This window comes from Sciurus vulgaris, assembly GCF_902686455.1.
Source record: "Sciurus vulgaris genome assembly, chromosome: 12".
Taxonomy (NCBI): Eukaryota; Metazoa; Chordata; class Mammalia; order Rodentia; family Sciuridae; genus Sciurus; species Sciurus vulgaris.
In genome coordinates this window covers 70,290,770-70,315,308 of record NC_136473.1, presented here as the reverse complement: position 1 = coordinate 70,315,308, position 24,539 = coordinate 70,290,770, and the positions used below count along the sequence as shown (strand labels likewise).

Sequence of the window (24,539 nt, the reverse complement as noted above, 5' to 3'; positions counted from 1 at the left end):
ATGCAGGGTCTCTGGTCTGATTCCAAGGTCCTTGATCCATTGTGAGTTGAGTTTTGTGCAGGGTGAGAGATAGGAGTTTAGTTTCATTCTGTTGCATATGGATTTCCAGTTTGAAGGGAGATCTTTGTTTAGGACATTGGGACAGGGATGGGAGATAATCAGAGGATTATAACTCACAAATCACAGAAAATTCCCCACGTCTTCCATTCCTTGGAGGAGACTGCTATAAATACACTCCTCTCCTTTATCCTAGGTTTGAAAAGTTAAAGCCATCTCATTGAAAAACAGAATGAGAAAACATCAACCGTCTCCTTAAGAATGAAGAACTCGGGGCACGGAACTTGGAGAAGATGCCAGTTTGGGGCAGTCAGTATTGCCCTGGGCATGAACTGTGGGCATCTGGCCACAATCAAAGGAGAGAATTCCTACAGAAAAGAAGGATGAAGTAGGAAATCAAATTCCCCTTGAACCATGACCTGGGAAGGTTTCTTCCAAAAATGTCTAACTTCATAAAATATATGACCCCCTATATCTTATTAATCTATTCATGAGACCAACAAAATGTATGATCATAAATCATTTCTAAAACCACCAAATTCTATTATTATAATAACCCAGAGTTTGGCAAAATCTCTGCAAAGGCCAAATCAAGGGCACTTCCCAATGATCCCCTTTATAATAAAACTGTCGTCCTTTAAAACAACAAAATCACACTCAAGATAGTTACACTAAAAATGATCTTTGAAGCAGAACTTGAATAACAGTCACACACTAAAAAGGCGGGAAGGGGACAAGTTGATGTGATTAAGTCTGTGCATTTTTCCATTTACATTGTACTATTTTTATGAAGACTTACCCACGGTCACTGCCACCTTACGCTAACACACTCCATCCTATACAGGTTTCATGTCAAACTAAACCCCACACACTCCCCACTTTCTCATGCTGGTACATTTTATGTAACTTCCATCATCTCAAGTGTGTGGCTGTGCTTGGAGACCGGCTGGCTTCCTCATGAAGTCACGGCCACAGATTTTCAAAAAAGTCTAAAGGAGATTTTGTCGGAAGCTTAGGCAAATGAAAACAAACATATTAACAGATTCCTTTGGAGTTTTTCATCTATTCATGTTTTACAAACATTTTCTATATATTTATCATCTCTCTGGAGGAGATCTATAATAATTTCATGAAAATAAACATTTCAGGGGAATTAAATAACAATATTTTGCAATCTTTTTTGGAAAATACAATTTGGTATCTTAATTAATTAATTAATTAATTAATTTTTGGTGTCAGAGATTGAACCCAGAGGCATTCAACCACTGAGTCACATCCCCAGCCCTTTTTAACAATTTTTTATTTTAAGACAGGGTCTTGCTAACTTGCTTATGGCATCACTAAGTTGCTGAGGCTGGCCTCAAACTTGCAATCCTCCTGCCTCGGCCTCCTGAGCTGCTGGGATTATAGGTATGTGCCACAGCACCGGGCTCAGCTTTAATTACTGAGATAATTAGGGTACCATATGCTTTTATAATTCCCAGCCTGAATTTAATAAAAATGATGAGACATTTATAAGTTAGTATAAATATTTTTTAAATGTGACCTACAGGAAGGCTGGCACTTTGTCTACTTTCTTTACTGCTATACCACAAGAAACCAGAAAATTCCTGGCACACAAAGATGCTTAATAAATACTTATTGAATGTATGCATGAATGAATGAAGAATCCAACTAATCAGTACCATGTCCAAAATGGGTTGCCCAAGCTAACTAAAATATTAATTATGTAAAATAGTAAGCTGCACTAGTTATTTCATGCTAAGTGTAAATATGTAAGATTTAATACAAAATACTTTTTTAGTAATTAGTAAAGGTAGACACTTTTTATCCCCCGCTAACACAGAGTTTTATAATAAGAAAATGTAAAACAAGTTTCCTTATAACAGTCTTTCAAGATATTCTTCATTAATGGCCTCACTGAATTAAGACTTTAAACAAGAAATTGTATAACTGCAGTTTCAAGATATAGAAAGAGGTTTTATACTAGGAACCTGTGACCCAATAGTAACAGGAAACCTTGAACTTTAAAACATTCTTTCTTCTAAGAAATCAAAATCTAAAAAGAGTTGATGATTTCTCTAAGATAGAAATATTGTTAATCTCCTATGGTAAAAGAGACATTTTTTAACAAACTAGGAAATGACAGAGAAGCCCAAGATTCCACATTAAGTTTCCAGGGACACCAACAGCACCATGCAACTGCTAGCCCAACCTTGCTCTGTTTCAATGTAATTCAGCAAGTGGGAACTGGGCACAGTGGCACAAGCCTATAATCCCAGAGGCTCAGGAGGCCGAGATAGGAGGATCGCAAGTTCAAAGCCAGCCTCAGCAACTTAGCAAGGCCCTAACCGACTTAGCAAGACTCTGTCTCAAAATAAAAACATCAAAAGGGCTGAGGATGTAGCTCAGTGTTTAAGTGCCCCTGGTTCAATCCCTGGTACAAAATAAAACAGAATTTCCAGGAAATGGGTATGTTTGTGTTATTGGAAAGGAAGACTAATCATCCCTATTTCTATTTTATAGAAACAGAAACTGGCTCACAGAGGGCGACACAAATAGAAGTACAAAGCTCTATCTGCTACAATTTAACTGCTTCATGCCAGATTTTAAATATCCTTAAAGACCTCACACTGCAATATTCCTCTCTTCTGTTTTCCTCTGCTAGGAATGCTCTCTCTCTACAGCTTCCGCCTCCAGCCATCACTGAAACTGCTACCGATGAGAGGTGACTTACCTTAAGGTATTCTGGAGACAAACCAGGCTTACAGCTCTTGGCCAAGCTTGTCTTCCTGTCCAGGAGGAAGCTTATCAAAACCCAATGTCTTCTTCAAAGTCCCATTTTCAACTTTTTAACTAGTATCTCTGGTGATAGTTTTTCAGGATTTTAAAGGATGGGCTCTCTACATTTCACATTGTTTGGAAGTGAAAAAAGGTCACAGGTTCAGGAGTGGAGGTGCCCTTTGATACCCTTCAAGAGGTCTGCATAAGCAAAATCAATGAAATGGCCATAATTTTTCAAGGACTTAGGAAGAAATGGATAAACAAACAATGATAGAAACAACAACTAAATAAATAGAAAGTAAAATGAAAACAAACCCACCAGACATCCAAGACTAAGAGAGGCATTAAATAGCAATTAAAAAGCAAAAGGCATGGGGGCTGGTAGCTTAGCAGGTAGGGTGCTCACCTAATCCCCAACACCTCAAAGAAAATTTTTAAAAAAAAGAAAAGAAAAGAAAGAAGGCAAAAGGTGTGAATGAATACTGTGTTGGTTCTATTTTGTTTTCTGCTTCTGTGATGGGGACTGAACCCAATGAACAAATGATGGGGACTCATGCTTGCTAAGCTTGCTCTACAACTGAGCCATTACCCCCCAAACCTGTTACTTTTAATACAGAAAAAAATAAAGTGTGGCTGAAAACAGAAGGCAAGGAATCTATGAGAAGCAGATATTAAAGATACTTGGAAATCAAGGAAAACTGGGCTCATCCTGGATGAAGTTGGAATCATCCAACTACAGAGCAAAAAAGACACCTCCAGCCAGGGGAAGCAGGGAGGGGTGAAGCGGAGGGAGACACTGGAGGCCGCTCCAGCAGCAGCTGCCTAGGCTTCTTTTATTGTGGGCTCTGATTGATAATCATTCCATTGTTCAGGTCCTTTTTTTAAGGAGGGATCTCATTTGATTCCCTCTAATATTTCTTATCACTACGAAATCCTGTTTCTCAAATGAAAACTGTTAGGCTAAAATCTGCACAATGCCTGAGTGAGCCTCCTCCTTTACAATATTACATAAACATTATTCTAAATAGTTAAACATGTGTTTCATTCCTCACGATCAAAACCTGGACTGATTTCCCCTCATTTATTTTAATGTGAACCAATTACTTATATTTTGGATCAAGGGTAAAGAAAGGTGAAATAGTTTAGTCGTGTGTGTGTGTGTGTGTGTGTGTGTGTGTGTGTGTGTGTTTTCAGGCAAAATGAAAGTATCACAGGGCAGTACATAAGAATAACTAGCCAAGCACAGTGGTGCATGCGTGTGATCTCAGTGACTCAGGAGGCCGACGCAGGAGGATTGCAAGTTCAAGAATGGCTTCAACAACTTAGTGATAACCTGTCTCAAGACAAAAAAATAAAGAGAGTTGGGGATGTAACTCAGGGGTATGGTACCCTAGGCCCAATCCCCAGTACCCCCAATATATATATACACACATACATATATATATATATATATATATATATTTCATATATAAATGTAGTTCATTCATTCACCATTCCTCTACAGATGTCCACAACTCTAAATGGGTTTCTAGTCATATCTAGTTATAATTATACAATGTCCTCAATTAGCAAATAATGATATGAAATCAGAAAGGAAAAATGTCTATTAGAGAATAATTAAATAATTCATGATGCCCTTTTGAAATTATTCAATGAACCAAATGTAAAGAATACAGTTTTCCTTTATCTAGTATTTTTCAACTGCTTGCAGATAAACATTTTTGCCTCTAGGTAAGTCTTTTGTTTTTTGATGGGTTTTTGTTGTTGTTGTTGTTACATTAGTGTGTGTCTTTTTTGCGAAAAATTGCCAGAATACTAGCTCTCAGGAAAATGCTTTCCAGTACTGTTAGCAAAAGTCTGCATATCATAAAATCACAGGTATGTGTGATCATGAAAAGAAACTTTAATGTCTTCACAACTTTGGTATTTGGTTGAAATGATTTTAATGTCTCTAAATTTACCTACTGTTTATTCTTACATTGATTGATATACAGTAACAACAACAAAGAGAAAGGCAAGAAAATTACTAAAACCAATTTAGGGGACATATTGTACACTATATTATGCATAATCTATTATGCATTATAGAAATTGAACTCAAAGGCTAAAAATAATTTGAAATACAGGAAACACAAAGTGTCCCGAATTCCTACAGAATCTTGGGTTCTCCATTCTGGTTGTTCTGGGGCCCCTAGGAATTATTTAGCAGAATTATTTATTGAGCAGGATTTTTCTACCAAATCTAAAGCACTCCAGCTAGCCTCTAAATTTCTCAGTTAAACCAGACTTCTCAGCTTTGCAACTCTAATTTCCTCTCCAAAATTTGCCAAAATAGCTCTAATATCACTCTCTACCGACACAAGTCACCAGTTATATCTGAAGGGACACCAGGATGTGGTCACTTCCCATGTAATCAAACTAATATAAGTAAGAATCGCCTATGGCACTACTTGAAGATTTTGATTCAGGATGCCAGGAGTAGGGTTCAAGAACTGACATTTTACAAAAATGTTGCAGGCCATCCAAAGATAACACTTAAAGCACCACTGGGCCCCACTTTATCAGGTGTTTTGTTTTGTTGGTACTGGGGATGGATTGAACCCAGTGGTGCTTAACCACTGAGTTATATCCCCAATCCTTTTTTATATTTTATTTAGAAACAGGGTCTCGCTAAGTTGCTGAGGTTGGCTTTGAACTCAAAATCCTCCTGCCTCAGCCTCCCGAGCCGCTGGGATTACAGGCATGCACCACGGCACCCAACTCGGTTTTGTTTTTTAAATAACCATAACTTACCAAGAGTCTATCATCTCCTTAAATAATCTTTCATTGGAATCACTTTATCTTTTCAGATGACAACTCCTTCAAGTTATAAGAGCTGCAAGATTAGCATCAGGTCAGCCTGGCCCATCCCAGCTGGCTTCACTGTACGGAACAGTTAGCTGCCTGACCATCTGGGAGCTTCCAAGCTGCTCCTTATCCTATTTCTTCACACATACTTGATAACCTCAGTGTGCCCGTGTTCTGCACAGAATGCATGACCAGCTAGACCTTCCACAGAGTATCTGCTCCCTCCTGTGGAACTGGGCTGAGGGCAGGGAACCTCCTTAGGAAATCTGTTGATGATACAACAAAAAATTTTTCCTTATTTTTTTCAACTCCACCTCCGCTCTGAGCAGTGCTTAAGAATATAAGGATCAGATTTGAACATATCTTCAATTATATGAAATCTTTTGGTCTTTGGGGACTAATTTTGATTTTTTTTTTTTTAATTCCTACTAAATTTGTTCTTAATCGATTAGGCTTCTACTAAAACAGGATTTGGAGTGATCTAAGGTTTTCTCATCATTATTTATGCACTAAGCCCTGTGGTAGTACTATAATATTTCAAGGTGACTAGGCTGAACTACATTTCCCAGCATGCTCTTTTTTCCCATAATTTTCTAGTTAATGTGGGCCAGATGGTCTTCTGCCAATTGTTAGATATAGGTTGAACAGTCCTTGTCTGAAATGCTTTCCAGATTTCAGAGTTTTTCAGATTTTGGAATATTTTCATAGACTTTACCAGTCAAGCATCTCTAATATGAAAATCCAAATATGAAATGCTCTAAAACATTTTCGATTTCAGAGCATTTCAGATTTCAGATTTTTGAATTGTTAGATTAGGGATGCTCAACCTGTATCTGAGGGATGCATTAGCTTCTCATTGCCTTCCAGTATACCAAATTATGTGTTATTTGAAGACTATACACCAAATACAGTAACAGGCACGCCCTAAATTAATTCAATGGTCTTGCTAGCACCATCTCTGACTGATTGTACAGAAAGATACTGAATTTGGCAGAGTATATGGACCTTTAACAAGAAACAAATACCTGAGAAGTCTGATTTCTAATGCTCCTTCTACTATAGCAGAGTTTTAGTTTAATACTACATTCTATTTCCAGCTATTATTTTCCTTGGAGATTAACCCAAAATATTAGTTTTTTTTTTTTTTAATGATTCTAGCAATCAATAAAAAATAAAGAACAGAATTCTAACAGATACAAAACTTCAGCTTTTCCATCAGATCCTTCTCATCAGTCTCCATCTTTTCACAGTGGGAATTAATTTCAGGGATCCCATTTAATGACACTATCAAGTTTTCCTTAGAGATATTGCTTTGTCACTTTAGTCATCATCCTAAATGTCTTTTTTTTTTTTTTAACCTGTTTCAAAATGTTTGTGCCAGTCAAAAACATTTGTTTCTAACAGTACTTTATTGCCAGGATTTTCTATTAAAATATCAAGTATCTGACTTGCATTTTGATTTTACTTACATTAAATTTGCTGGACTTTGCTCTGAATAGCAGTAACTCATTTTTATGCTGGCAGGAAACAGCAGGGGAAATGTCTACTCACTGTCCCCAGCTGCAAGCACAAGATTGACAGGCTGACCTTGAAAAGAGTTGGGCGGCTGTAAACTGAAACATGTTGCAACACGTCCCGCTATGATTACTCCTCCTCTGCTTTCACAAACCACACCAGAAAGCAGGATCACTATTTCATAGTCACACCTGGTAACCTGACACCTGCTGACATCTTTCTACTGTTTATTTCCAATGTCTCAATTTTCCACTCTTCTAAAGGACTTAGTGTCTATGAAAGCCTGGCACTTTCACTATGGACCCAGAGCTGGAGATGACTGATAAAAATGCTAATTAAAACCCATCTTAGTTCCAATCTCTACATAATGCTCACTATTTAAAGGACTTCATTCAAAGAAGTGCCTGTTTCCCCTACCCTTTGTTTCCTCTGTCTACACTACTTCCTTCTCTTTGACAAAACTCAACCCATCCAATGCCAGGGTGTCTCTCGGTGGTTGCAGGGCAGGGGAGGGAGGATGGGCAAAGGCCAAATAAACCCCACCCACCCATGGGCTCTCCCATGTCAGCATGCTTGGTTCATGTAAAACCACTCCAGGGCTGGCCTGGAAGCCAGGCTTCTGTCACTAAGCAGCTGAGTGACTGTGGGCAAAGTCCCTTTGTTGCTCGGGTTCTCTATTGCTTTATCTGTAAAATAAAGCAACCAGTCCTGTGATCTGTGGGTTTTCATGTTTAGGTGTAAAACTCCGATTCTGTTTAAAATGATGTGTCTTGCTAGAATTTCAAGCTAGGATTCCTTCTTACATAGGTTGTATTCAAGATATGGGTACAAAACACCTGGTAGGTACCCTTGCTACAGATGAAACCACGTGTGGGTATTCAGAAATGTGTCAGACACTGAAAAGCAATAAAGAGAGAAAAATCTGAAAAACTTGAGCCTCGTCTCTCCAACAAATACACAGACCTATAATCTAGTGCCCTAGAGGGTTCCTCACATAGGAACAAAGTTTTTGAGTGAGCATGTACAGAGAAATTATAGTCTCACATGCAGTTCAACCACCTACATGCTCTCATAGGCAGTTAAAGTCTTAAGACAGCTAAATACTGAACAGCATAAAACCAACTGGGCCTCTGAGAAGGTACAGTTGACCCAAGTCTTCAGAGGAACTTCACACTGTATGGAAAGTGCAAGTCCCGGCAGCCATGACCTAAATTCCTATTGAGCCACACAAGTCACATGAAAGAGGACACATCCCCAACTGTAACACATTGGGAGTAGGGAACAAGGCCAAGCCAGACAGCATCTGCCTATTTGTAAGGCAGCTCAATTCAATTTGCTCAAAAATGATCCCAGTGAAACAAAACTCACCTGGAGACCAGAATCAGCCCTCCTGATACCAGTTTTTAATCTCTGACTTTACTGGTACTTTGGTCCCCTGATTTCTTTGCTGACACTTCAGCAGAAGCTAAACTCCTTGTTAACTCTGATAAGCTGTTGATGGGAAGTGTGTGTGGATGGATGTATTTCTCCAGCAAAATAATGTGAAAGATTCAATTTATTGGGTGACCAAAATCTCTTCTTAAGAATAAAGCCTGTATTATTTATAAAAAAATAAACACACCTTTATCAGGGACTAATAGTAGCATCTACTTCACAGGGTTTAGGGAGGACTGAAAAAGATAATCGTTTAAGATGCTAAACATGGCATCTTGCACATAAATACTAGCAATACATTATTGTTACAATTAGGAAATTGCATTTGGCAATTGAATGCAAACTACATTCTTCCATAAAACCTCAAAGAATCTGAATATCCTCAGGTTGAGAAGGGTTGGGAGTCTTGGAACTTGTGCTTTCCAGATTCTGCTACTCTCAGACACTGTCTCTTTGATGTGTGGATAGAGTGCATCTGTCCCTTCCCACCCACTTAATGTCCCAACACAGATATTCCAGGGAAAAGGTAGAGCAAAGGATTCTAAAGAATCTACTCCTGTGTGCCGGAGAATCTACTCCGACCCCAAGTTTTATTTAAATCCATTTTTCAATCAAGACATTAACCCCAGACATTATAGTGATAACCCTACAAAGCCTAAGAATTCCCTATTGTAGATGTCATTAAAAAAATTCATGAAGCATAGCTTGCATGCTTTGACATGGTATCTCTTCCCAAAGCTTCTGTTTGTTTTTCTCTCTCCACCCCTTCCAATGTGGCACCATCACTACTTTTACTGAGCCTTTGGAAAAACACGTGTAAGAGTTTTAATCCACACACTATTACAAACATTTACTATTTCATGGGTTGACTGTTGAATTGTTTTTCAGTTTTGCAGCATCATACTAATAAAGCAGCCATTGGAATGAATGAATGAATAAATATATCTGTGGTAGCCAAGGAACTGCTGGCCATGGTGGTGTATGCCTATAATCACAGACTTGGGGGGCTGCGGCAGGAAGATCACAAATTCAAGGCCAGCCTCAGTAACTTAGAACCTGTCTCAAATAATAGACCATTAAATAACATATTAACCATATCATTAAAATACACAATAAAATTATCACCTTAAAGGTAAAGGTTTCTTTGAGGTATACTATACCCATTTCTTATAAACTTGGCTTTATGGATGGGTGAAGCACAGAGAAACATTCTTGCCTTAGAAAGAGTGCAAATCAAACATTTCAGATGCATTAATGAAAGCTAACATTACACGAAAATTACCTTTGAAATATGAATGAGGGTTAGATCCACCCCTCCTAAGAACAAGTCACAAGGCCACAACAAAACAAGCAGAGGCAAATGAAGTGTGAGGAGCAAGGGGCTGTCCTTGGCTGGGTACTTTATTTGCAGAGTTCAGTGCAAAGTCAAAGTGCAGGACCTGTCATTCAAAAGTAAGAATTTCAAGATGGTGACAACAGAGAACTAAAACAATTTGGGGGGCAATTCTGAGCACCAGGTCCTGTGCAACAAACTGCACAGATCTCAGACCCATATGCTGGCCCTGGTCCTGGGAAACATCTGCTGGGCTCCCTGGGTTTCACCAAAGCAGCTGACAGAGCCTTCTCCAGGATGAAAATAGGGTCAGTAACAGAAGCTTTAAAGACAAATGCAAATACATCTTCAATAAATCAAAAACATGGAATTGAAGTAAAAGCTGTTGGAGACACAGCTCTTTAGTGGTAGGAGTGGGAGAGCACTGTGAACTGTTCATTTTAAAATTCCCATTGACTAGCAAAATATCTACCGCAAACTAGTATTTAATGGAGGTTGAAATGAAAAAAAATGCAAATGGAAATTAACCTTTTAATCAATATTTTAATGTCCTTTGGGGAAAATAATTCTTCCCTGAGGTCCTCCTGTTTATTACAGACAGTCATTTCCTCTCTTCTCTCATCATCCATAACATTAACTGTACAGAGTGTTTGAGATTAGATCTCAGTATCAACTGCATCTTAAAATATCTAAAGCGCCTGGCCGAGACAACGCTGCTCTCAGTAGCCAGTGGAAAGAGAACAAGTTCCCATTCACTAGCTCAAGCTGCCAGGAGGGGGTTTGCCATTCTCAGCAAATTATATTATCCACAGGGAATTCATGTTGAATCTTAAGTCTGACTTGAAGGGAGTCCCTATTTCCAAGCCCCCGGGTAAATTTTAAATATCCAGTAAAATGACATTTCCAAATAGTAAAGGAACTGTAGGAACAAAAAAAAAAAAAAAAAAAAGGGTGTTGTAAAAGGAAATGGAAACATTACCATAATTAGGGCTTTGAAATAGACACTGAATAACTTGTTTGCATCAGCACACAAGGCAAACTGCAAAAGTCTAAGTCGGGAAATAGTGGTACTTATAAGAATGGAAAGGTAAAGAAAGCTTTTGTAAGGTCATTGGAACTGCTCCCTGAAACCTAGTTAAAAAAAAAAAAATACACAAAATACCATTTTATCATTCATGGGGATGCAGGGCTTCGCCTACCCTGGCTTTGCCATCGATACGCCACAGGTCTGAATGTGTAACTGCACGCAAAGGGTCCCTCCCTATCACTGTCTAAAAATGTGATCACCGAACTCCTTTGTCACTCACTGTCACCAAAAAATGCACTCACCCTCATTATGGCACCTTAAGCACAGCTTTAAACGTGGGCATTTATTCCAGTTGGATGAAAGACAACTTGTCCAGTCAGTTCTTCCCAGACAAGAACCACGTCTAACATTCAAGAATGTCCCATACAAGCCCACACAGAGATTAAGTATTCTAAAGATTCTTTGGTAATAACTTCCAAGCAGTGTCACCCAGCAGACAGGGCTACGGCCTCGTGGTTCAATACTCTGAAGCAGCTGGGAGATGGACAAAGAGTGATCCTAAGAGTAGGGCAGGCCCACAGTGACTGAGAAGCTCAGAAAACAGAGGAAGCACCCTGAGATGGAGGGTAACTGGCACAGGTCCATGGCCCTGGGGCTTCCTCCAGTTTACAACACTGTATTCAGACTGTCCTCAGCAAGGGGAGCAACTGAGTTGGCTTCCGCAGTACTGGCACTATGTAAATTCTGTAGAGGGCTCATCCCTAACAGGATGGACAGTCCCAACCCAACAGGCAAGTTAGCAACACGTCCTGGAAAAGGAAGAAATGTTTTGTGAGCTCATTAGGACAATTAGAAGCTCCTCTGCACTAGGCAAACATACCATTCATCAGTGCGTAATGTAAAGACAAACATATTTAGGTAAAGAAACAGTTTAGAAGCCGTACATGCACTCAGCAACTGAAACTCCAAAGCCTAAATCCACTCTTCAAAAATTCCTCTTTCTTTTAAAAGTGTTCTCCTTAGTACTGAAAAACTAAAGAGGGACTTTCTCACTTGAGGAAGACTTGGAAAAATCCCAGACCTAAACTAAAAGCAGTGATTGTGGCCAGGAGTTTTCTGGCTTCCCTTTGCAATTATTAAGTATCCTTCTGTTTGACTAAGAATTTCTCCACCTCTTACAAGTCTTTTTTTTTTCTTTTTGGGTCCAGAAAAATCTGAAAACCATGTGTTTATAATGAGCCTGTTGCTATGCAAATCATTCAAACACATTACAAAAATCTTTCCTTTGAGTCAGAAGGGCATAATGGAGGGACGATGAACTGTAGCAAAAATCCCTTTGCTGGACAGAAAATCTGGCAAAAAGGAAAAAGAGAAGCAAAGCAAAATGGAAAATATTATGGTGGTCCCCAATCCCTTGAGTCATCTGAACCAAAGGGGGAAAACTAACATTTTTAAAGCCCCAAGGTAATATATCCTAGTGAAGTTAACAAACTCAGTGGTTCTTAATCTCTTTAATTTCTATGCTTTCATGATGCATCCCCATCTGTCTGCAAGTATGTCCTTTTTGCCAGTTTTTTCACACTTTGGAATAATGTCTGAATTTCTCTGTTCCCACTTTTATTTGTTCTCCTATGTGTATTCACACTCTGATATCTCTTGTCTTCTCATTCGGCTGTCAGCTTAAGGTAAGGTATGAATTATCCATTTCTCCTTCAACACAATCATAGATGTTGGCAGGTTCCCCTCACTGTGAAAAGATCTATTCCCCAAAAGTCATATCCAGAGGATGAGAAGAGACATGGAAAGACAAATTAGGGTCAAAAAGGCAATGCCTCCCAATCTTCTAATTCAAAATGATTTGGAGTTGATAATTTTATTTTATTTTTTTTATTTTTTTTAGTTGCAGGTAAACACCATACCTTTATTTTATATCTATGTGGTGCTGAGGCTCGAACCCAGGGCCTCACACATGCTAGGCAAGTGCTCTATGGCTAAGCCACAACCCCAGTCCTGGAGTTGATCATTTTAATAAAGTCAGTCACCTTATCAGACAGGTTGCAATCAACATCATTTTCAAATTTTTGTTGTGTTGTTCTGAATACCCTATTTGAAAGAGAAAACTCTTGAACTTCCTCATGCTGAGGATAAAAATTACCCCCTGGCCCAACAGGACACTACCTAGCATCACCTAGGTATATTAATTAATCAGTGTATACATATACATGTGTGTGTATGTATATAATAATTTATACATATGTATAATACATAATACACATGCATATATACACACACATATCATCTGACTTTTGTTTCTATAAATAGTAACCACTTCTGTAGAATCTAGGAAAGAACAATGTACCTCCTTCTCCCCAGTTTGATCAAACTGTAAAATTCCTTTTCCTTTTTATACCATTTGCTTATTTCTGAGGCTGGCAGGTGGCTGAATCTGGCCAGCCAAGATCCAGGCAGAGACCCTGGCTTAGTTGCCGATAACATGTTAACCTATAAATTTCCACAGATGGAACTGTCTGGGGACAAGAAGTGAACTAAACGCCTTTAAATATATCTTTTATCCCTGTGTGTCTTGAGATTATACACACCCAGGCACGCAGGCACACACATGTGTGTATGTTTATGTTCACATACACCCCAAAAGTCCAGAGTATGAATTCTAGATTCTCTGTCCCTATTCATAGAAAAGGAAGAGCTGGTCATGACTAGTGCTATAGAACCTGTTTTACTCACAAACAGAAGTAACCAAACCAAGGCAAACGTGTGAGGCTGGAAACAAGTTTGGCTGGCTCCAGACAAAGGCTTATTTTTTAAGCACAGATGGCCAAATCCTTGCCTCTTCCAATGGGTTGCCCATTGCCTGCAAATCAAAGGCAGATTTCTATTTCTAATCTATGCAAATATCTTACTCCGTGGGGCATCACAAAGACTAACTGTTTTGTGTCAGACACTACAGATCCCAGGTGCTCTGGGAGATGCCAGACCCCATCTCCACCTGGGATGACAGGGGACAGAGGGCTGGAGAGTTAGTCATTAACCAGCTCCTAATGAATGTGGTTGGGGCCTCCTGTGAAACATGCTGCGGGAATCCAGCCCCACCTCCCCAGCTTCCCCTGAGCTACTCTGCCTGGAAGGCAGTTTCAACATTCAGTTTGGACCTTAGATGCTTCTAAAACTCTGATTTTCAAAGGCTTCTACTGACTGTTAGGGTATTGTTCGCCTTGAGTGTAACTCATTTATTCATCTTTAACACCAAATCCAGAAAACTTCAGCATTTAAACATGGTATTCTGTTCAAACCAGCTCTCCTTTATACTCCAGTCCATATCTCTACAACTCAGGACAAGTCTCGCTGAATCACACCTGGGTCTTTGTTGGTGGCCCTCAGCAACCCAAGCATGTACAATCCTCTTTTTTCTTTTTTTCCCTTCTGTTATCACTTTCCTTTCTTTACTTACAACACTCTTTTCTCTTATTTCTCCACCTCCCGGGCTTAACTTAAGTCTTTCACTTGCTATGACACCCTTGGCACATTCCATTTTAGGGCCCCTTGGGGACAAAAATTTTTTTTGTATGCTGAAAACAAACACCAACAGATACAACTCCTCCTTGGTGCTAACCCAGTTCCTAACTTTAATCATCGTTTGCCAAAAATAGCAGGTTATGCCTGAAATCCACAGGTTACTTCCAATGTTTAAGTCTGAAAATGTCTTTCAAACTTCTTTCTTTGTTCATTTTTCTGCTTAAATAACAAAATCCTCTATTGGAAAACACTTCTTTCCCTCCTTCTTAACCTTTATCTAAAATATACTAGACTAGCTAAGTAGAAAGAAATTCTAAAGCAAAAGGAAAGGAGTCTTTCTAACCAATAGCCACCTCCCAAACTTCTTCCTCTACAACTCAAACCCTGAGATCCAGTTTTGTTTCAGTTTATAAATGCAAATATTGACAGTCTATTCATACGATACAGCTTTAAGTTTACTTTCTGAAAAAATCTAAAACTACAAAGAGTTTTAGAGGTTAAGTAATTCACTTAGTCCCAAGTCTGGAAACATATCAGAACTACCTGAGGAGTCCTGTTTCTTTTACCTCCTCCTGATCTCCAGCCCTACGCATTCCAATCTGAACTTCTGGTAAGGCTCTAGAGTCCATATTTATCATATAAGCTCCACATATGAAATAGCAGGCCCAGGTCTGAGAACCACTGATCCATTCCAACATTCTACCTAATACAGTGGCCTCCTGGATAAGACGCCACACAGGCCATCCAGTCTAAGCTGCAACTTTCCTAGAGATTGTACCCTTCTGTAAGTCTCCTTTCGCTTTTACATGGCTTCAGTTATTAGAAACTGTGTTCTTATGTTGGACCAAACAGCCAAAGTCTTTCAATTCCTTAAACTTCACCTTGTCGGCTCTAATTTTGTGCTCCTGAGTTAACAAAGAATACTCCCTAAAGAGAGACAAGTCTTCAAATACCTAAAGGCAGCTACTGTGCCCTTGGAAGTCTTCACTTTTCTAAGCTCAATCAACTCTTTTTCCTTAACTTCACAAAGCACAATTTCTGTGTCCTGTACCATTTCAACTACTCTTCTTCCACAATAGACCTTAAAGAATAAGTCTCCCTATAGTAACAACACTTCATTTTTCTTACGACTTTTTTTCAATGTGCACTAATTTATAGTATTTTTGCCCTTGTCAGTTGGCTTGAATTTAGTAATCTGAGAGCTGAGAATCAGTGAGTACTTACCCTAATGCTGTGTGCCTAGCACTGTGTTGAGTACCCAAGCAGGATATCAAAACAGTAGAAACTGCTTCATTTGGAGGAGTCAATAATTTCTTGTATAGGAAAGACTTGGTGAAATAACTTGAAAACAGTGCATGATAGTATATGTCAGAGTGCTTCAATGACTATCGTGATAATGGCTAAATTCCTGCATACTGACTTTCTAAGGCAGACTGAGAACTAACTCATGGCCTCCATTTTCAGACACAACATCTATTTAACAACAGCATGCTTTGGGGCTTTTTTGTTGTTGTTGTTTGTTTTTTTGGTACTGTGGATTAAACTCAGGGGCACTTAACCACTGAGCCTCATCCCCAGCCCTTTTTTGTTTTATTTAGAGACAGGGTCTCACTGAATTGCTTAGGGCCTCCCTAAATTGCTGAGACTGGTTTTGAACTTGAGATCCTCCTACCTCATCTTCCAGAGCCACTGGGATTACAGGTATGCACCACTGTGCCCAGCAACAACAGCATGTTTTAAAATTATAATTATTCAATCACATTTATTGTATAAATTAATGGGTTACACTATGACATTTTCATATATCCATGTCATGCTTTAATAGCTTTTGATTTAAAAAGAGACTATCAAAAATGTATACAAAAATCTCAAGTGCACCCTTATTTCAAAAATTTAAAATCTATAAAACTATATAAGTAAATATTAGTAGAATACCGTGCCTTCCTATAAGAATGTCTCTCATTGGTTTAGTTTCTCAAGCACTCTAAATGCCAAGGTGAAATTCAGAGCATTGGAGATGCAGCTCAGTGGCAGAGCACTTGCCGAACATGGGTGAGGCCCTGGTTCAATCTATAACAGCAAAGCAACTGGTCAACTCTCTCTGCCACTGTATACACCACTACATCAACCAGCTCATCTGCTTCATCAAGAGTATCACAGTTATTTCACACCTGTGTGTGGGGAGAGGGTGCGTGCACCTACCTTGTGGCCTCTTGCTGAAGCCATGACACATTTGGCACATAGAACATGACTCCGAAGAAAAGCAGAGGCTCATTAGCGAATTTGTCCAGATGTTTCTTCAGAGGTTTCTCCAGCTCCACCCATCGTGCTTGCTGGCTCTTGCTAAGAAACCAAAGGCCAAAGTAGTGCGTCTAGATAAAAAGGTATAAAATTGCATCAGTTCATGTTTACCACAAGCACTGCAAGACCACACAAAAAAACAAGATTCCAGTTTCTGCATCATTTTCAGTTCCTCAATGTATACACAAGGATCCAGCTTCTATTTTCTAGCTTTGGAACAAATTAAAGGCAATCATATCCACACTGTAACCTACACTGATCATCTAGAGGCAGCATTCCTACCCAGCACTGCCATTTGTAAATGTGGGTCTGTATCCAACTGTGTTAGGAAAGAGGGTGGTGCAGGGTGGGGACAGTGCTGACCTTTTTTTGAAGATTGGCTCTCCAGTGTCTCTTCCCAATGCCTCATGACTGCACATGGAGCTTGCTGGCAAAGGCTAATGTAGTTATTGCACCTGCTACAGAGTAACTTGTTATTCAACCCCCTAAGACAAAACCTGCCAACTGAACACTTCTGCACTGTAGAATATGTTCATACAAAGCTAGATTTTAACCAAACATGTATTCATTCTTTTTGAACTTTAATGAAATACTTTAAAAGCATCTCCCTGCCACTTTATAATGTATGAACTGCAGCATCTCTCTCCCTGTACCAAGTGTAGAGAGAGGAAGGCTCTCCTCTCCACAGCTGCCCCAGGAGCCCCTGGTGTCTGTTCTTGGCAGACTAGTGGGATTTGATAGATGAAAGTGACATTTTCACCCTTAGACCCTTAGCCTCAACTATTTTAGTTCTGAATGACGTGCTAAATGATTAAAACAGGTACTTTTATGCACGCAATCCTGTCTTTATATTAATTCATGCTAGGATTTCAGGATTAGCACAATAATAACCGAAAAATAGAACGCTGCTTTTGAAGATCCTTTTATATTTCAATTATAGCCTACGATGGTTTACGGCACACCTGGAAATCTGCCTTCAAAAGAATGTTTTCATTACAAGGTTTAATTTCCAAAGGCATTCTTACACTGATGCTCCTGCTCCAGCTGGCTGCCCCCTCAATTTACCAAAGATCAATCCCTGCCATGACCCCACCAAAATCTCTAATGAAGCTCTGACTCTGATTTTCCTAGGAAACCAGATGTGCCCCCGCCTACACACAGCCACAAACCCAGGTGCTTTAAAGGACATTTTAAAACAGATTTACTTTCAGATGGGCACAATGATTGGATCAGCCTTCCTCCATGATGTTCCAAAAGGCAATTTCAGAATCAGACATCTATATACTTGTCAAGCTGCAAAATGCCAATGATCAGAGTCATGGTCATCTTTCTATCAACTTGGACAAACATGAGTGCCTTCTGACCCTATTGTTCATTTCCTAGCTTCGGTGAGTCCATCAGGTGTTCCACCCTGAGTGCTGACGTGGAGGAAATGCTGACTAGCCAGAAACAGGCTTTGAAGTCAATTCATTTCCCAGCTTTTGCACTCTTTTTATATAGTAACTTTGTACAAGTTCCTGAGCAGAGCTTTCTCGCCTGTAAAATGGGAATGATAACAATTGTTGTAAGGTGTAAGGGGCGGACATTAGATAACGCTTGTCACCCACGTGCAGGGTAGATGCTAAGTACTTCATAAACACTGCCCTCTGTGGCTGCTGGTGCTGCTCCTACTGCTGGTACCATCACTAGTGAACGGCAGCCGTGGGCCTCAAGAGTCTTTTCCATCCCCACTGCTAGCACTTCTTTTACCATACTATGGATCTGGAATGTCCCCCAAAGACCCATGGGTTAAAGGCTTGGGCTCCAGCTTTGCGCTATTGGGAGATGTAGAGCCTTTAAGAGGTGAGTCCTAGCGGGAGGCCTTTAGTCACTGGGGCCATGCCCTCAAAGGGATTTTGGGACCTCGGTCCCTTCCTCTTCTTCTCTTTTGTTTCCTATCTATGAGGGACATGGTTTTGCTCTGCCAGGCACCTCCACCCTCAAGTGTTGCCTCCAAAGGCCTAAAGCAACAGGGCCAATCAATCAAGACCTGGAACCTTGATACTATGAGCCTAAATAAACCCTTTCTCCTTATAAGGCAATTATCTCAAGTACTTTTGTTACAGTGACAGCTAACTCAGAATTACAATTAGAAAACAGAGATTATCTAGAAGTAAATGAGAAAAAGCAGACAAAAGTAGAAGCTGGATATAAATATCTATAAATATCATGAAAACCTAAGGGGTGTAAGAAAAAAATTACAACAAAGTAGTGCCACTCCCCTAAATTAGTCTTAAAAAATCTCATTGTGAGCATTTATGGGACACTGGAACATCAGTGTGATGCTGTCCTTGGGGATCTATGATATAGACTTCAGCTAACCCCAAATGAGATAACTCGGGTAGTTAATTCAGCAAACCTGTCTGAAAAAAGTTGAAGGTGTTTATGCATTATTCTGAATCCCTTTGTTGAGGACAGTATCATATAAGGGTCTCCCACTATATTTTGGATGACTAGGAGGGTTTGCATAAAATAAATGAGGCAATGTACAAAAACTACAACGTGCTATGCAATAATTAGAGTTGGAAAAGAGCCCTTCTGTAAGCATGGGTGGAGGAAGGGAGGGCAAGCTTCACAATTACTCATAGAGTAACCGTGATTTATGATCTTTCACTAAAAGCAGTTTTGACATTTGGGGGATATTTTTATGGTCCTTACCTCATTCTAATTGTTACATACCCTAAAATTAGTAACATTCAAATTATAAAGGGTCACAGAAACCACATAAACATTTGACAACTGATTTTGCAAAAAAATAAAAACATTATTGCTCCTATGACTTAAAGGTTAATGTTTCAAATTTCCTCTTTTTCATTTCCATCCATTCAAATCATGAAACTAGACCTGAACTCCTGCAAAAAAAACACCCAAAGAATATTCATGTAGTACACACAACTGCACATACACGTGAATGAGCACACACTTCCACACACGAACATGCAAACATATAGAAATGATGTAGAAAAGAACTCAGGGTAAGGTAATGATCTTGAGCCACAGTTAAAAATACAGAGTTCCAAATTACAAAGCAAACCACTTCTAATGGAAAAATCTAATTCATGGCATTTTCTGTTGTTGCTGCTTAAATATGGCATTTTCCAGAGGACTCAGAGCATTTCAGACTAACCATGCAATTATCCAATGAAATGGTTAGATAACTACTACAGAAACAGGGTTCCAGTGCAGGGTAGAATTGGGGGAGAAAAGTTATCTGCAGCATAGTTTATTACCTACTCACACCCAGGACATCCCGATTTAAGTGCTGAATCCAGTTATCCAGCAGGAAGGAAAGTCCATTTATGAGGTTCCCATCCCTACACTGTTATTTTGACACTATGCCCAAAGTAACTTTCTCTATTCCCACCAAACTTCCCTCCTCCTGCCTCTAGTTACATCCCTACTACCCTAAAGCAGAAAAATTCTGATTGGAGGTTCTTACATTCCTTTGTACAAGTTCAACACAACGTGAGTTTAGTCTGCCATGTCTACACAGTGCCTCACAGGAAATGGAATCAGAACCAAAGTCCTCAGTTCAACTACATGTGCACCAACCAACTTCCTGTGTATTGCCCAAGGGACTATTCATCCCATTGAGCCCAGCTGAGACCACACCAGCATGTTCATAACAGACTTGCCAATTTAAACTCAAGTTGCATTTTGTGAGCCCAGTTCCACTGCTAAATGCTGCCACAGGGGTGAGGAAAATGAAGGAGATGATGCCAAACAGAAACCACCTCCTCCATAACCAAAAGGATCTCACTGCATTACCTGAGTACATGACTAGAACATCTGTTTCGTGTCTAAGGTATCAAATGCAAGCCAGACCCAGATAAGCCTCATGATACCTCTGGGTGAGGTAGAAGTCCCATTTTCCCCTCTAGTTTTAAAGCTCATGGATCTGGTGGCATGAGCTCTGCAACGAATTTACTGCAATGAGGACCATAGAACCAATTCCCAAGGAGAGGAGCCACATCTCTGAACCAATTACTAAAAACATACTATGATAAAACAATGTAGGAAAGCCGCACTGAAAAGTTGTTTTTAAAGTGATAGTTTTCTGGTTGATCTGGTTTAGAGTTTTGTATTTTAACAGAGGAAGCATAAATGGACACATAGACTAAAAAGTCTGCGGGTTTCTTCAATGGCAGATTGGTATGTGAATACTTTAGCATCAAAATGTCCATTGTGAAAAGATTTTAGGTGATAAAGGTCATTATAAATAGCTTGAAGCAGTGGGTATATGGGAAATCTCCATACCTTCTGCTTCATTTTGCTATGAACCTGAAACTAGTCTCCAAAATAAAGTCTATAAAAATAGTTTGGAGTCTTTTTGATTTCTTCATTCTTTCTTTTTAATTTATTTTTATTGTAAACAAATGGGATACATGTTGTTTCTGTTTGTTCATGGAGTAACAGCATACCATTTGCATAATCATACATTTACATAGGATAATGGTGTTTGATTCATTCTGTTATTTTTCCCTTCCCCCCCACCCCTCCCACTCCACTTTTCCCTCTATACAGTCCCTCCTTCCTCCATTCTTGCCCCCCATTATGTGTCATCATCCACTTATCAGCAAGATCATACGTCCCTTGATTTTTTGAGATTGGCTTATCTCACTTAGCATGATATCTCTAATTTCATCCATTTGCCTGCAAATGCCATAATTTTATTATTCTTTATAGCTGAGTAATACTCCACTGTATATATATATACCACAGTTTCTTTATCCATTCATCAATTGAAGGACATCTAGGTTGGTTCCACAATCTGGCTATTGTGAATTGAGCAGCTATGAACATTGATGTGGCTGTATCTCTGTAGTATGCTGATTTTAAGTCCTTTGGGTATAGGCCAAGGAGTGGGATAGCTGGGTCAAATGGTGGTTCCATTCCAAGTTTTCTAAGGAATCTCCACATTGCTTTCCAGAGTGGCTGCACTTACAGCCCCACCAGCAATGTATGAGTGTACCTTTTTCTCCACATCCTTGCCAACACCTATTGTTGCTTGTATTCTTCATAATTGCCATTCTAATTGGGGTGAGATGGAATCTTAGTGTAGTTCTGATTTGCATTTCTCTTATTACTAAAGATACTGAACATTTTTTCATATATCTGTCGATTGCTTGTAGATCTTCGGTGAAGTGTCTGCTCATATCCTTAGCCCATTTGTTGATTGGGTTATTTGTATTCTTGGTGTAGAGTTTTTTGAGTTCTTTATATATTCTGGAAATTAGTGCTCTATCTGAAGTATGAGTGGAAAAGATTATCTCCCACTCTGTAGGCCCTCTCTTCACATTACTGATAGTTTCTTTTGCTGAGAGAAAGCTATTTAGTTTGAATCTATCCCAGTTATTGATTCTTGCTTTTATTTCTTGTGCTATGGGAGTCCTGTTAAGGAAGTCTGATCCTAAGCCAACAAGTTGAAGATTTGGACCTACTTTTTCTTCTATAAGACGCAGGGTCTCTGGTCTGATTCCAAGGTCCTTGATCCATTGTGAGTTGAGTTTTGTGCACGGTGGAGAGATAGGGATTTAGTTTCATTCTGTTGCATACGGATTTCCAGTTTTCCCAGCACCATTTGTTGAAGAGGCTATCTTTTCTCCATTGCATTGCATATTTTTGGCACCTTTGTCTAGTATTAGAAAATTGTATTTATTTGGGTGTCCGTGTCCTCTATTCTGTACCATTGATTTACCTGTCTATTATGGTGCCAATACTGTGCCGTTTTTGTTACTATTGCTTTGTAGTATAGCTGAAGTTCTGGTATTGCGATACCCCCTGTTTCATTCTTCCTGCTAAGGATTGCTTTAGCTATTCTGGGTTTCTTATTCTTTCAGATGAATTTCATGATTGCTTGCTCTATTTCTGTGAGGTACGTCATTGGAATTTTAATTGGAATTACATTGAATCTACATAGCACATTTGGTAGTATGGTCATTTTGACAATATTAATTCTGCCTATCCAAGAACATGGGAGATCTTTCCATTTTCTAAGGTCTTCCTCAATTTCTTTCTTCAATGTTTTGTAGTTTTCATTGTAGAGAGCTTTTATCTCTTTGGTTAGATTGATTCCCAAGTATTTTTTTTTTTTTTTTTGAGGCTATTGCAAATGGAGTTGTTTTCCTCATTTCCCTTTCAGATGTTTCGTCGCTTGCGTATAAAAATGTTTTAGATTTATGCGTGTTATAGCCTGCTATTTTGCTGAATTCATTGATGAGGTCTAGAAGTTTTCTGGAGGAGTTTTTTAGATCCTCTAAATATAGAATCATGTCATCAGCAAATAGTGACAGCTTAAGTTCCTCTTTTCCTATTCATATCCCTTTAATTTCTTTGGTCTGCCTAATTTCCCTGGCTAGAGTTTCAAGGACAATGTTGAATAGAAGTGGTGAAAGAGGACCTCCCTGTCTTGTTCCCATTTTTAAAGGGAATGGGTTCAGTTTTTCTCCATTTAGAATGATGCTGGCCATGGGCTTAGCATAAATAGCCTTTACAATGTTCAGGTATGTTCCTACTACCCCTATTTTTTCTAGTGTTTTGAGCATGAACAGGTGTTGCATTTTGTCGAATGCTTTTTCTGTGTCAACTGATATTACAATATGATTCCTATCCTTAAGTCTATTGACATGATGGATTACGTTTATCGATTTACGGATGTTAAACCATCCTTGCATTCCAGGGATGAACCCCACTTGATCATGGTGCATAATTTTCTTAATATGTTTTTGGATACGGTTTGCCAATATTTTGTTAAGGATTTTTGCATCTATATTCATCAAGGATATTGGTCTAAAATTTTCTTTCCTTGTTGTGTCTTTGCCTGGTTTGGGTATGAGGGTGATATTAGCTTCATAGAATGAGTTTGGTAGGATACCCTCCTTTTCTATTTCCTGGAATACTTTGAGAAGTATTGGAATGAGATCTTCTTTGAAGGTCTTGTAGAACTCGGCTGAGAATTCATCTGGTTCTGGGTTTTTCTTGGATAGTAGGTTTTTAATGGCTTCTTCTATTTCATTGTTTGACATTGATCTGTTTAAATTGTGTATGTCCTCCTGGTTCAGTATGGGAGGAGCATATGTCTCTAGAAATTTGTCAATGTCTTCTGTAGTTTCTATTTTGTTGGAATACAGAGTTTCAAAGTAGCTTCTCATTATGTTCTGTATCTCAGTGGTGTCTGTCGTGATATCTCCTTTTTCATCATGAAATTTAGTAATTTGAGTTTTCTCTCTCCTCTTTGTTAGTGTGGCTAAGAGTTTGTCTATTTTGTTTACTTTTTCAAAGAATCAACTCTTTGTCAATTTTTTGAATTGTTTCTTTTGTTTCAATTTCATTGATTTCAGCTCTGATTTTAATTATTTCCTGTCTTCTACCACTTTTGCTGTTATTCTGTTCCTCTTTTTCTAGGGCTATGAGCTGTAATGTTAGGTCATTTAGTTATTGACTTTTCATTCTTTTCTGGAATGCACTCCATGCAATGAATTTTCCTCTTAGTACCACTTTCATAGTGTCCCAGAGATTTTGATACGTTGTATCGTCATTCTTATTGACCAGTAAGAATTTTTTTTTCTCCTCCCTGATGTTTTCTGTTATCCATGTTTCATGCAATAGCATATTATTTAGTCTCCAGGTGTTGGGGTAATTTCTGTTTTTTATTTGGTCATTGATTTC

General features: G+C 39.0%; 1 protein-coding gene and 1 long non-coding RNA gene across 4 annotated transcripts in view; both read right to left on the bottom strand.

Moving 5' to 3' along the window:
• The window catches only part of LOC306641860, a 479,070-nt gene that overhangs the window by 72,096 nt on the left and 382,435 nt on the right, over nt 1-24,539 (bottom strand). The window lies entirely within an intron of this gene.
• The window catches only part of PTPN14 (protein tyrosine phosphatase non-receptor type 14), a 171,002-nt gene that overhangs the window by 66,289 nt on the left and 80,174 nt on the right, over nt 1-24,539 (bottom strand). For all 3 annotated transcript variants that reach the window (XM_079107118.1, XM_079107117.1, XM_079107119.1), the window contains one exon: nt 16,734-16,903. In XM_079107118.1, coding sequence (XP_078963244.1) covers nt 16,734-16,903 — 170 coding nt within the window. The remainder of the gene's footprint in view (nt 1-16,733; nt 16,904-24,539) is intronic.